At 31.9% G+C, this 14,175-nt stretch overlaps 2 protein-coding genes across 2 annotated transcripts; both read left to right on the top strand.

Annotated features, from left to right (window-relative positions):
* Positions 1-1,853: 1,853 nt before the first annotated feature.
* Positions 1,854-2,817, top strand: LOC18034488. The gene is made up of 2 exons (XM_006423002.1): positions 1,854-2,191; positions 2,319-2,817. The coding sequence occupies exons 1-2, from the start codon at positions 1,918-1,920 to the stop codon at positions 2,579-2,581; spliced, it is 537 nt and encodes a 178-aa protein (XP_006423065.1). The 5' UTR covers positions 1,854-1,917; the 3' UTR covers positions 2,582-2,817.
* A 7,010-nt stretch (positions 2,818-9,827) lies between these two features.
* On the top strand, positions 9,828-10,491 carry LOC18035073. The gene is made up of 2 exons (XM_006423001.1): positions 9,828-10,101; positions 10,229-10,491. Exons 1-2 carry the CDS (start codon positions 9,828-9,830, stop codon positions 10,489-10,491), a joined length of 537 nt encoding a protein of 178 aa, XP_006423064.1.
* The last annotated feature ends 3,684 nt before the right edge of the window (positions 10,492-14,175 follow it).

The following is a 14,175-nucleotide window of genomic DNA, read 5'->3' as shown; positions in this document are numbered from 1 at the left end:
TGGCATTTAGCTATCTGAATCGCGAATGTACCAATTCCATTATGGCCTCCATGTACCTAACAGTTTAATAGCTACAGATTAAACCCCTACCATATTTAAATAACATTTTTTATCCCACTTACATATACAAGACAAGACTGGGATTGGTAAATCATGTCCTGTCTCGTTCCATTGCCAATCTCCTACTTAAAAATCCATAGGTGGCCATATATATAAGGAATTTTTTTACTCCATTAAAGTTAGAGATAAGGTAAAAGACCAAAAAAAATATATATATAGACTCTAATGTAATGTAATTTGTCTTCGAGTTGTTTATTGAAATGCTTGATAAAAGCTATAGATTTAGATAGTAACTAACTTCATCCATGTTAAAATATCCAATAATTCAATAACGTAATAATAAACCAAAACAACAACTAGAGTTGGCAATGAGATGGGATGAGACGAGTTTTGTCAAATCCCAATCCTCTCCCATTTATGCAAGTGGGATAAAAAAAGTCTCATTCATGTTCCTTTATTTTCTTGAGACAAAAGTATGTTCCGATCCCATCTCGTAGGATTATATCCTAATAAGAAAAATTACCATCCCTATATATAAGTTATTTTCTACGGCGGGCGATCATATATTTTAAAAATATGGATTTGGGATATCACTATAGTGTCAAATACTTTTACACCATTGTAAAATAATTTTTCAACAGTTTACAATGGTGTTCAAGCAATAGACACTATTGTGAATCTCCAATTCTATATATATATATATATATGGCCATGTGTCACTGATCTTTGGTTTGCATCTCTTAGTCCGTCCAATAATCAGGTGACACGTGGCTTGTCGCGCACCTAATCATATTCATATATTTTGTGTGTGTGTGTGTGTGTAGAGTAATGATTAATTTGGTCTAAGATTTTAAATTTCTTTAAGTCCAAGAAAGTTATTAGGTCATATGATTTAGTAGCATAATGCTCAAGAAATCTTTGTGTGTGTGTGCGTGTGTAATGGGCTTTCAAATCATTGTGAAAGGGTTTCGTAATGATATAAAATATTTTTATAATATTTTAAAATAGTGTGAAAGTTCGTCCTATATTTTAATAAAGCGGGGGAACTCCCATTGAAAAACTTCTAATCTATATATTAAAGACTCTCTGATCAAATATTCTAAATTTTATTAAAGTCCGAAAATATGTTACACCACGTGATGTAACAGTATAATGACATTATATATATCATATTGCATTTAAACTAAATAAATCGTGTCATCATCATAACATCACTTAACCGTAATAAGCTATATATCTTATATTAATTCCTACGGTCCAACTTAATTTCGTCAAATTAATTTCTAAATCAATTTTATATAAATTAATTGACTTCGTGTTGGTCAAAGGTCCACGTTTTAAACTTCAAAAGTAATTAGAAATGATTTATAGCATACAATCGAGTAAGTTTCCCTTTTCGATTTTGAGGGAGGAATTTCCCTCTCCGCCAACCAAGCACCAACCCATTAGATATTGCAGCTCCTTCGGACGTTAGTTAAATTTCTCAATTTCATTTTGTTGAAAACACATAAACTGCTTTCACACTAATCAATTTAAGTCTACCATAAGAGAGCATAAGTCGCAAACTTGACTCATGGTAAGCAATATTTCTTGAACTTTGTAGAATTTAAAGAACAAAAGTTTGGCCCGAACTAAAAGGATGTTCATGAATTGTTGAAATTTGGAGCATATCATGATCACTTTCTTAATCTTTTCTATTTCTCACCTAAAAAAAAGGATAAATTTGGCAGTTCGACACTCTCCCTTTTCCCCTATAAAAAGGAGCCAATAATGCACCCATCTTCACAACATCAAAAACCTCTTCTCTTTACAACTAACAATTTTCAGTGTCTTAATTTTTTCATTACAGATTAATCAATGGCTTTCAAAGCTGCACATTCACTCTTTGTGATTCTATCAGCAGCTTCAATGCTGACAGTGTGCTCGGCGAACCGGGGCTGGTCTAATGGATTCAACAAAACATATCAATGGCCATGGGGTCACAAAAATGAGTCCCATAACTCCAACAACACGAATGATGATGATGGTCCCAAAAAGATCATCGTGGGTGGCTCTGATAACTGGCGCTTTGGCTTCAATTACAGCGTTTGGGCTTTCAAAAATGCTCCCTTTTACGTGAACGATGTGCTAGGTAATTAATTAATTTAGTTCTCATATAACAATAAATTTAATTTTACAAATATCTTTTTCATATATGCGTATGAATATAATATTTATTGCGATGGCGCGCGGCATATATTGATATTGCATGCATGCAGTGTTCAAGTATGATGCCCCGAACGACACCGTTTTCCCACACAGTGTGTACCAGCTACCAAATCTGTGGAGTTACTTGAGATGCGACCTCTCAAGAGCCAAGATGATTGCAAACGCCACACAAGGTGACGGGGAGGGCTTCGAGTTTGTGCTGAAGAGGTGGCTGCCTTACTACTTTGCTTGCGGTGAACACGGCGGCCTCCATTGCAGAGAAGGCAGGATGAAGTTCATGGTCCTGCCGCTGCTCCGTCGCTGGCATTACTAGTATCACACATATATTTTTACAATAAAATTAAGAAGCTGAGGGAGATGAAGCCATCGTTTAGGTTATCTTTGAGCATTTATATTATTTTTTTTCCTTGATTTAAGCGATTATATATTGGGTTTTAAATAAAGTTTTGAGAGAGTGTCACGTTTTAAATTACTTGTTTTTTTTTCTTCATAGAATGTATGTAATAATTTGATGTCTTTATAACTATAAAAAGCCCGCGTTTCTTCTTCTTTTTTCTTCCTTATCCACTGTAACAAAATTGTTGGATTATAACAATTTGAATTGATGAGGTCAAGCTCGGCTCCTTATGAATGAACAGAAGACCATTAAATTTTGGTGATAACAAATAAATATCCACCCGGACCACCCCGCCTCTGAAACCGGCCATACTTTTTTTTTTTCCCTGGTTCTAATTAATGTCAAATCAGTAACGACCAATAAGGTATTATAAACGTTGTAGGGAGTAAGTGATCAAAGACCAACAAAGTGTTGGCTCCACTGGCAATGGAGTCCCCTTAAGTGGCTTGACTGGGTTTGCTCCCCAGTTCGAGTCGCAGGGAAGTCGCCTTTGTTGGGAGAACCTGTGCCTCCCGGTTCGAGCGGGGACTTCTAGTCTGAGTTGTGGTACGGGCTTAAAGGTGTCTCCCACAGTTGGGGCCCTCCCCAGGATACCTCGTGGATAAGACCAAAAAAAAAAAAAGTAAGTGATCAAAGCAAAACACAATAAAAAGAAGGTGATTTAGCTTGATAAATAATTAAAATTAATAAGAGCTATAAGTAATAATAAGTATATAAAGTTGGGATATAAAACTTGCATGCGAAATAAATATAGCTCATTCATTCATTGATAATAGTGATTATATAAAAAGTCAATCATTATCTAATACATGACAGTCATTGATTGGTGACACGTCATTTGTCATTAATAGATAGGCAACACCAAGAGAGAGTTTCGACATTTGGTTGTGGCCTAATAATTTTTAAAATTTATTTATAAATCATAATATATAAAATAAATAAATCTCCCCTAACTAGGTGTCATTTTCTCTTTTCTCTTCATTTAACAAAATCCTCCCTTATACCATCGAGGTTTACCTAAAAAACTAATTAAATAAATAATGTTCATATTTGTCCTTCACATAATTTTTCATAATCCCCATAAAATTAGTAATATGCATAACAGTCCTTATAAAAAGACTCGTTGCATGACTTTAAAAAAAATACTATTTTAATGAATAATATTTATTGAAAAATTATTTTAATTTAGGATAGGTTAAGACCCTGTTTAATATTGTGGTTGGATAGTTTAAGAATTTAGTACCAAAGTATTTTGCAAGCACTTATTTGTTATAGTTTGGAAGCTAAATTGATTTAATTCCACACTTATATAATGAGAAATGTATGTGTGTGTGTACACTTTATTTCATAGCTATAACTTTTTTTTTTCTTTTTTTTTCATAAACTCCAGTTTTTAAGCCACAATAACACCTCAATAGTAAATAGAGCCTAAGAAATTTCCTAACTTCTCCATAGTTAGCCATAACTATAATAAAATATATTAAGTAAATTCTTATTCAATATCATTTTTATTGAATGTGTCAAATTTAGCTCCATATCAAAGTTCTATTCTACTTTCCAGCTATTAAATAAGAAAAAATCTTTCAATATGATTAATAATCATAAAACTATTATCATCCCAATCTTAGAATTATTAGGTCTGAAGATTAATTCTAATAATACTTCATTATTCTCTACACTTAACTAATAATAAATGTTACTCGTTAATATAATAGTCAATGCCGTTATCTTCGTTGAATAGTATCACAAAAAATATAATCATGCTCATATAATTATTTGCTATCTATTATTTATTTTTATTTCCATTGAAGACACCTAATGTTTTTATTATGCCATAGTTACTACATTACTAAATTTTGGATGATTTGGACCAATTGGCCAGCTACATGTGGCAATAGAGAATAAAATAGAAGAAAAGTCATCACTGTAATTAGAATGGAAGATGGCTTCAATACAATAAGGTTACTCTCAACTAAAATAGCTCATATGAATTTGTCCAGTTTAAGGGGCAAAATAAAAAATAATAACTCGAGCCCTCACATGTTGGAGGTGCATGCCATCGAAAAATAAATAAATATCTTGTTCTTTAGGCTAAAATAAGGATCAATAGAAAAATAGGTCAGTTGAGCACAATAATGAGAAAAAGACATACCATTGCTCTTTAACTGTCCCCTAAAAAGTAATGAGCCCATTATACCAACATCTTCACGTGGCAAAGGACAAGTAATATGTGAAAGCGAAGGGAATTACTTGTTCACCAGTAATTTGGGTCACTATCAAGTAAATAAAAGAAAAAGACAAATATAAACTCACTTAAGGAGGACAAACTGATGAAAATTTGCTAGCTCTCAAGAATTATCAAGAAACTCTTAGGAACACTCCGATATAAGCTCCATATATTCAATTTTGACAGATCTTTTGGCATCTTTTGAGATCTGAATTCTTTGGAGCTTCATCATCTTTTTCCATCATTTCTAAGGTTTTTTCAATTTTTAAAAACTTTATGAAAGATCTTAACCACTTCATCTTTCAAAAGAACATTTTTCTTATTCTTATTTTAGATTATTTTTCTTTTCTCTATAAAATCCATACTATCCATCATGTTATCATTCACCATAAAAACAAACTTTAACAAAGTTCTGTTTGTATGTAATAAAAATTATTTAATATTTCACTTACATAGTAGATTAGAGATAATTACTCTCGTAAATGTAGGCTAAAAGGGTGAATCATGTAAATTTTTTTGTGTTCTTTATTGTTCATACTTGTTTTCTGCTTATTGTGATGATTTTGATGCCTAGATCACATTTTATAAATGAATTCACCTGAGTTATACTATAAGCTCGTAGCTCTCCAAATAAGCTCTCCATAGGTATCTCCCAACTACCTGAGCTCTAAACTAACTCTCGTAAGCTCTATTGAGCTTCCATATTATTCCCCACTTCAAACACCTCAGATCACCTCCCACATCATCTCAGCTAAACCAACTACCCCCTCAAACATCAGAAAACAAACCTAAACCATTATTATTTCATATATGAATTCACTTGAGTTATACCATGAGATATAATGAGCTTTGTAGATAAGATCTCTAAAGTTATCTCCTAATTGCAGCTAAGGTACCCTAAGTTATCTTAAGCTCTCTATATCAACTCTTTAAACTAACTCCTAGGAGCTCCACTAAGCTCTTCATAATATTCCCCACTTAATTAAAACACCTCAGATCACCTCCCAGTTCACCTCAGCTATGCCACATGCCACCCCCCAACATAAAAAAAAAAAAACACACACCTAAACTATCATTAGCTCAAACTCCCTCAATTATAAATTTATTTGTTTAAATAGAATTTGGGCTATACTTGGTAAGAACAACCACTAAATTGTTCAAACTGGATCCTAGCTAAATTAATTTGGTGAAAACATATACATATGCCCTTGGAAAAACTCATTTCAAAGAGAACCACGCCATTGATTAAGGACGGCAATTCGCCCGATCCGATTACTAAAATAAAAGGCTTGATTGAAAAAAAAAATCCAGTCATTCCAGCTTGACCCAATTCAGGTCAGGGTCAAGTTGGGTTTTGTCCGAGCCCGACCATAATTTTTTTAAAGAATTTTTTTATATTTAAGTAATCTAATTTGTTTAAAAAAAGGGACATAACCTCTCATATATATTAAAATTTAACATAAGCGTAATCACTCAAGGTCTTAACCATATAATTATATAAATAATAAAATAAGTATAAACAAAAGTCATGGCTTTTTTTTTTTTAAAGTTTTGGGTTCAGTTCGGGTTAGGCAAGGCCCAAACCCTAACTCGAATTTAATCGAGCCCTAATATTTAGACCTGAGCCTAACTCGTGACCCTTAAATTCGGGTCAAATCTCAAAAAATTCAGATCGAGTCAATTGAGTTAAAATTTGGGATATGTCATTTTGCCATCCATATCGTTGATCATCATCGTATTAAAAAGCTCTTTAGAAGAAGAAAAAGAAGATTGAAATTTTAGAATAGAAAACAGAGATTTAAAACCCTTAGCCAGCCGCTCAGCCACATTTTAAGGAATAAATACAAATATTCAGGCATGGAAAAGAAAGAAGAAATAAATTACTAGGATTGTTTTATTGTGAAAGTGTTTCAGCAAAAAGCACTTGAAAGTTTTGTTGAAGTGAAAAGCTAGCTCTCTGCCTGAGTACTTGAAACTGTTTCCTGAAATAAGATCCCCTATCAGATGGTTTTAGAGAAACGCATTTCAACTCACAGATGGCATTAGCTAGGTCTAGGTCATATATATTTTTCTCTCTGTCTTTGTATTATGCAGGTGTCTTCCTAATTAAATAATACCGACAGCTGATATTGCTTCTGTAGGCTTGCTACAAATCCCATTTATAGTGGTATATTTATATATCTCATTACCGTTTTAGTTTAGCTATTGAGCGCTATCAAGTATAATTATGTCTTTCGGTATGTGAGATCACGATCACATGCATATATGATCATTTATGAGTGTGAGAATGGAGTCACTGTTCAGACTTGTATGCAACGTCAAGTGTATTGAAAATGGAGTCATGGATAACAATTTAGTCCAATAATGATATAAACTAAATCAGACATGTCCGCAATCAATAAACCAAATTAAAACAAAGGGGAAAAGGCTGGAAATATGAGCAGCAGAATTAGAAGGCACTTCGAATTTGTACCTACCCTATGGAGTAAACAAAGGTTAAATGAAAATGGAAGTACCGAAAAACAAAGCTACTTCAAGCATAAGATGAATTAGATCATATCTTCAAAAGTATCAGTTTTCAAAAGCATCTTATTGTCTGCATAACAAAAAAAAATCAATAGTAGCTTCTTCAAAAAAATATTAATTTGATACATATTAATTCTGATAGTTGATCAGAAATGATAAATATAATAAAAAACCAAGGGCTAAAAATAGAGGAATTTTCTGTTCATCAAGGTCCAAGATCCAAGATCCAGGACTCTTGCAAAACGCCAGCTTTTCCTCTCTTTTTCGAGAGCAATAACATATCTAAAAACCGTGAATACATCTAAATTGAATAATTGACATAAGATGAGCTAGACATGCTTGAAGAAAGACTTTAACTTATTGGCATTTAGCTATCTGAATCGCCAATGTACCAATTCCATTATGGCGTCCATGAACCTGACAGTTTAATAGCTACGGATTAAGTCCCCGCCATATTTTTTTTTTTTAAAAAAAAACCCTTTAAAAAAGTTAAATCTCTTATTAGAAAATTAATATATATGTATGCATGTATGTATGTAGATGTTTCAATTTAGGATCCCGAATTTTGTAATTAAAGCCCGAAAAAAAATATTATATATAAGTCATTTTCTACTGGGAGCACTTGTATTTTTTTTAAATAAGAATTAGGGATTTCACAATAGTCTCAAATACTTTCACAGCAATGTAAAATAATATTTCAATAGTTTACAATGATGTTAAAGCATTGGACACCAATGTGAAATCCCAAATTGGTACTTTAGAGAATACCAGTGCCTACAGCTAAGAATAATTAATACATACATGTATATATATATATGTGTGTGTGTATGTATATTTGATAAAGTGCGGGATGAATTTTCAAACTATTGTGAAAGGGTTTCATAACGGCATGAAATATTTTTATAACATTTCACAACAGTGTGAAAGTCCATCCCGCACTTTAAGTACGGGAATCCTCATTAAGAAATTTCTAATATATATTAAAGCTAGTCCAAAATTTTGAGCATTGTTAAAGTCCGAAAAGCTATTATGTAAGAGTATAATGTGTGTGTGTGTATTGCATTTAAACCAAATAAATCGTGTCATCATGATCACGTCACTTAACCGTAATAAGATATTTTATATTAATTCCTGTTGATGCAAGATTCTGGTTATGCTCGTCCTACGACCAGGATATCTGCTCGATCAACCTCACCTCGATCAGGATCTCTCCTCGTATGCTTTCTTCTCCAAGTATCCCTGCGTTCACAGAAACGAGTCAGAGCACGCCGGTTGTTTTCCCGGCGTAAACCCTCCGACGCTCAAGTCAGATGTGAAGGTTCTGGGAACGCTTGCCACAAATCTTATGGCTTTTCTGTAATCTCCGTTCTTAGAGTTCTCTTTTCTTAGTTCAAATAGCCAAAATTCTAACCCTTTTACCTTCGTTGGTTACCTTTTTATAGGCTTCCTCTGAATCCAGATCTTCCGCAATCCACGCCCGTCATTCTCCCCACTCTCGGGTGTGGACGCCCCATTACCGCCATTGTCGGCGAATGGAGATGACCCTCGTGCCTTAACTCTCGGATAGGAATGCACGTCCTGCCAACTGTCGTTGACTGTGTCTCCTCGCCTCCATGCCTAGCAGGAGTGACCTTATGCCTCTGACAGGAGTTCGGCCTCCCGAATGGCATATTCGTGGACAAGCAGAATACTCCTGCTCCTATTCCCCTGCTACTTGGCTCTTGCAGGATACACCTACTCGCAGAACCCTGCCACCAACCACCTGCTCATCACGTCTGGTCTCCTCGATGTACTTCCCTCAAACAATTCCTATGGTCCAACTTAATTTCGTCAAATTGCATTAGTTAAACCAGCACAATTACATTCTTATTAATTCTTCATTAAGTTCATAAAAATTAATTGGTCAGGGGATCAACCTTTAAACTTAAAAGGTAATTAGAAATGATTATAGCATAAGATCGCGTAAGTTTCCTTTTTCGATTTTGATGGAGGAATTTCCCTCTTTACCTGCCAAGTACCAACCCATTAAATATTGTAGCTCCTTTGAACGTTAATAAAACTTCTCAAGTTCATTTTGTTGAAAACACATTAAATGCTTTCACACTGATCAATTTGAGTCTACCATAGGAGAGCACAAATTGCAAATTTGACTCTTGGGAAGCAATATTGACCTGAACGAGAAGGATGTTGATGAATTTGTTGAAATTTAGAGCACATCATAATCATTTTCTTAATCTTTTCTTTTTTTCACCTAAAAAATAGTTAAATTCGGCAGTTCTACACTCTCCCTTTTCCCCCTATAAAAAAGAGCCAATAATGCACCCATCTTCGCAACATCAAAAACCTCTTCTCTCTACAACTAACAATTTTCAGTTCTTAATTGTTTCATTACAAATTAATAATTAATCAATGGCTTTCAAAGCTGCACATTCACTCCTTGTAATTCTATCGGCTGCTTCAATGCTGGCAGTATGCTCGGCGAACCGGGGCTGGTCTAATGGATTCAACAACACATATCAGTGGCCATGGGGTCACAAAAATGAATCCCATAACTCCAATAACACAAATGATGATGATGGTCCCAAAAAGATCATCGTGGGTGGCTCTGATAACTGGCGCTTTGGCTTCAATTACAGCGTTTGGGCTTTCAAAAATGCTCCCTTTTACGTGAACGATGTGCTAGGTAATTAATTAATTTAGTTCTCATATCACAATAAATTTAATTTTACAAATATCTTTTTCATATATGCGTATGAATATAATATTTATTGCGATCGCGCGCGGCATATATTGATGTTGCATGCATGCAGTGTTCAAGTATGATGCCCCGAACGACACCGTTTTCCCACACAGTGTGTACCAGCTACCAAATCTGTGGAGTTACTTGAGATGCGACCTCTCAAGAGCCAAGATGATTGCAAACGCCACACAAGGTGACGGGGAGGGCTTCGAGTTTGTGCTGAAGAGGTGGCTGCCTTACTACTTTGCTTGCGGCGAACGCGGCGGCCTCCACTGCAGAGAAGGCAGGATGAAGTTCATGGTCCTGCCGCTGCTCCGTCGCTGGCATTTCTAGTATCACATATATATATATATATATATATATATATATATATATATTTACAATAAATTGGGTTTTAAATAAAGTTTTGAAGGAGTATTACGTTTTAAACTATTCTACATGGCCAGGTACTAATGTTATACCATTGTACTAGTCACTTGCAGCATTTTTCTTTTCATATAATGTATGTAATAATTTGATGACTTTATAACGATAAAATGCACGCGTTTCTTCTTCTTCTTCTTCTTTTTTCTTCTTCTTCCTCATCCACTACAATAAAATTGTCGCATTATAACATTTTGAATTGTGGTCATGCTCGACTCCTCATGAATGAACAGTATACCAATGAGGTATAATAAAAATTGTAGCGAAGTTAGTGATCAAAGTATAATACTATAACATAATAAGGGTCCGTTTGGAATTGTTTTTGGAAGGCTTAAAAGTGATTTTAAAAATATAAAAACTAATTTTAGTGTTTGGTAAAAAAAAATTAAAATCACTTTTGTCAAAACTAACTCCTCCTACAGTTGATTTTGAAAAGTATAGAAGGAGTAGATTTTAGATTCTGATTTTGAGAATCAATTTTATCTTTTAATAAAATTTCATAAATATCCTTAAAATTATTATCTAAACCCAAAATTATCCTTATTCAGATCGGAAACAAAATCAATATTTTAATAAATTTTTGTTATAGTTCATCACTATAAATTTATTAATATCAATTTGTTGGTCGAATTATTATTAAATTTGTTTCACTATATTATAAATTTTTAATTATCAATTATTTTAAGACAAAAAATAAAAAATTAAAATCAATATATTATAGATTTTATTTTTAGTTAAAATTATTATAATACATAACTAAAAATATTGTATGTAAATGTTTTTATATGTATAAGTAAATTTAATCCTACATTATGTACATTTTAGTCATTTGATTTCTTTCAGCAGTTTAACAATGAAATTTACCAAACGTCCATAACTGCTTTAAAACTCATAATACTTCTAAAAAAAAAATTTACCAAACACTTAATTGATTCTCTTAATAACTGATTATTTCTACAGCACAATTAACAATAATTATTTCAAAAGCTACAACATTCCCAAACTGGCCAGAAGAAGAAGTGATATAGGTTGTTTTATAATTAAAATTAATTATTGCTATAAGTAAATGATATGCTTGTAAAGTTAGGATATATAATTTGCATACCAAATGATATGGTTCATTCATTTATTGATGATAGTGATAATACAAAAAGTCACCTATTATCTAACACATGATAGTTATTGATTGGTGACTCGTTAATTATTATTAACATATAGGTGAAGCTACAGAGGGTTTCTTGTGACCCAATAATTTTGAAATTTATTTATAAATCATAATAAGATAAGTGTTCTTGGCTACATTGTTTTCTTTTTTCTCTTTAATATAAAATCCTCTCTCACTGCCGAGTTTTACCCAAAAAATAATAAAGTAAGTTAATCTTTGTTCTTAACATAATTTGTAATTTAATCTCACCAAAATTAATAATATGCATATCAGTCACTATAAAAAGATTCATATATATGACTAAAAAGTTCATGTGGTGTTAATAAATAATATTTATTGAAAAATTATTGTAATTTAGCCTAGGTTAAGGCCTTATTTAGTATTGTGGTTAGATAGCTCTAACTTCAGCTCAAAGTATTTCATAAACACTTAGCTGCTGTAATTTGACAACTAAATTAATTTTATTCTACACTTGTATAATGAAAACCTTATAATGTCTTAAATACTGTTAACACAATTATTATTTGAAAGCTATATATTGTCATATACTATGAACCTTTATTTGATATAGCTACACAATTTTTTTTTTAACATCAACTATACCTTTTGAGCTACAACACCTTAATAGTAAACTAAACCAAACAAAAGTTCTTAACTTCGCCATAGTTTAACATAACTATAATCAAATAATATATTAAGTAAAGAGTTTTTCAATATCATTTTTATTGAAGTCTCGAAATCACCTCCATATCACAGTTCTATTCTATTTTCGAGTTATTAACTCAGAAAAATATGATCAATAATAGTGAGATTATTATTATTACAATTTTAAAATTATTAGGTGTGGAGATTAATACTAATAATACTTCGTAATTCTCTGCACTTAACTAATAATAAACGTCACTCATTAGCATAATGATGGTGACTGTCGTTACGTTTGTCAAGCAAAATCACAAAAAATAGTAATATACACATTTCAAAATTAAAAATCACGCTCTTACAATAATTATTGCTATCTAATTTTCATTTTTGTTTAATACTAAAACATTTTCTCCATATATATTGTGGTTCAATGCCTAATTCTGTTCACTTTGATTCTCCTTAGGATCTTCCTAACAGTTGGCTTAATTGTACACAAGGACAAGCTTTAATTTTCAAAAATGTCTTTTAAATGTCTCATATTTCTCGAAAAAATAACGGGGCTGCAGACAGTCAGGGGCGGGTCCAAGAATTTATATTACCCTGGATTAAATTAAAAAAATTATATTTTGAAGTGATCATAAAAATTAATAAGTAGGAAGAAGTGCATCAAATAAGAGGGACATGAAGAACCTTATCTTTATAAATACGTAATCGAAATAAAAATACTTATAAAAAAAGAGTAGAAAACAAAAGGTAATTCAAATATAAAAACCCTATTTTTCAATTATGAAATTCGACATTGCAACTTTTAATTAAATATGAGTAATGATAAAGTCACAAATTCTTGTACAAACTGATATGATATGATAAAATTGGTTAAATTAAATATTTGTTTGTTCACATGATTTATTTTCATTATTTTATATTTTCATTCAACTAATGAATTGATGCCACATCAGTTTGTACAAAATAAGTTTGTACAAGAGTTTGTGACTGTATCATCACTTATAAAATATAATTATATAAGGATTAATAAATCAATTAAGAATTTTAAGCTAAAATTAAATCAATACATGTAATTGCAATCAATTAAAATTCGTAAGTAAAACTTTAATGTTTGAACTCAAGTACTTAACTACTAGGCTTAAATAAATTAAACAACTAAAAAATTTATTCATCTTTTAAAATTATAAATATATCGTTAGTCAAAAGTTTCAATAATAAACTAAACTCATCCAAAAAAATCTGTATTTGAATGCCGTTATTTTTTTTGTAGATGCTCTGACTCTCTTTGAAGAATCATATGTTGATGATTCTTTTATGAAAAGCTCCTCAAAATATTCAAATTTTATTTTCTAACTTACTATTAAATGAAATCTCAAAATTCACATAAAAAGTTTATGAAAATGCTGATAATTGCTATTACATGTTGTTTTTGTAAGTACTTTTAATATTAGTGAAAAATTTATATTAGATTGACATAATTTTTTTCAATTAGATTTTTTTAAAACAAAGCAGCATGAACATTTTAGCCCCCTAATGTTTTCAATATATTCAATAAATGTATAATTTAATCATTTTATAAATAAGTAACTAATTTCAAATGGTGTTGATGCCAAAATCCGGATGAGTTGGTTAGTGACTCGATCTCAGATCCCTGCATCAGCATTAAATTTATTTGGTGGGAAGTTGCTGGTTGATCTCTAAGAAGATCCTTCAACTATGTGCAGATAACCTTCAAGCTGATGATCAATAAGTACCTGAAATTACAGAGAATGGTCAGAGGC

The sequence above is a fragment of the Citrus clementina genome, unplaced genomic scaffold (assembly GCF_000493195.1).
Source record: "Citrus clementina cultivar Clemenules unplaced genomic scaffold, Citrus_clementina_v1.0 scaffold_8, whole genome shotgun sequence".
NCBI classification, from domain to species: Eukaryota; Viridiplantae; Streptophyta; class Magnoliopsida; order Sapindales; family Rutaceae; genus Citrus; species Citrus x clementina.
The sequence above is the reverse complement of the archived record's forward strand: the minus strand, read 5'-3'. Positions and strand labels throughout refer to the sequence as shown.

Bases quoted from the DNA above. Each gene is read 5' to 3' on its own strand.
- LOC18034488 (XM_006423002.1), top strand. From the start codon at position 1,918: ATGGCTTTCAAAGCTGCACATTCACTCTTTGTGATTCTATCAGCAGCT. The intron at 2,192-2,318 runs GTAATTAATTAA...GCATGCATGCAG, and splicing joins TTACGTGAACGATGTGCTAG to TGTTCAAGTATGATGCCCCG.
- LOC18035073 (XM_006423001.1), top strand. From the start codon at position 9,828: ATGGCTTTCAAAGCTGCACATTCACTCCTTGTAATTCTATCGGCTGCT. The intron at 10,102-10,228 runs GTAATTAATTAA...GCATGCATGCAG, and splicing joins TTACGTGAACGATGTGCTAG to TGTTCAAGTATGATGCCCCG.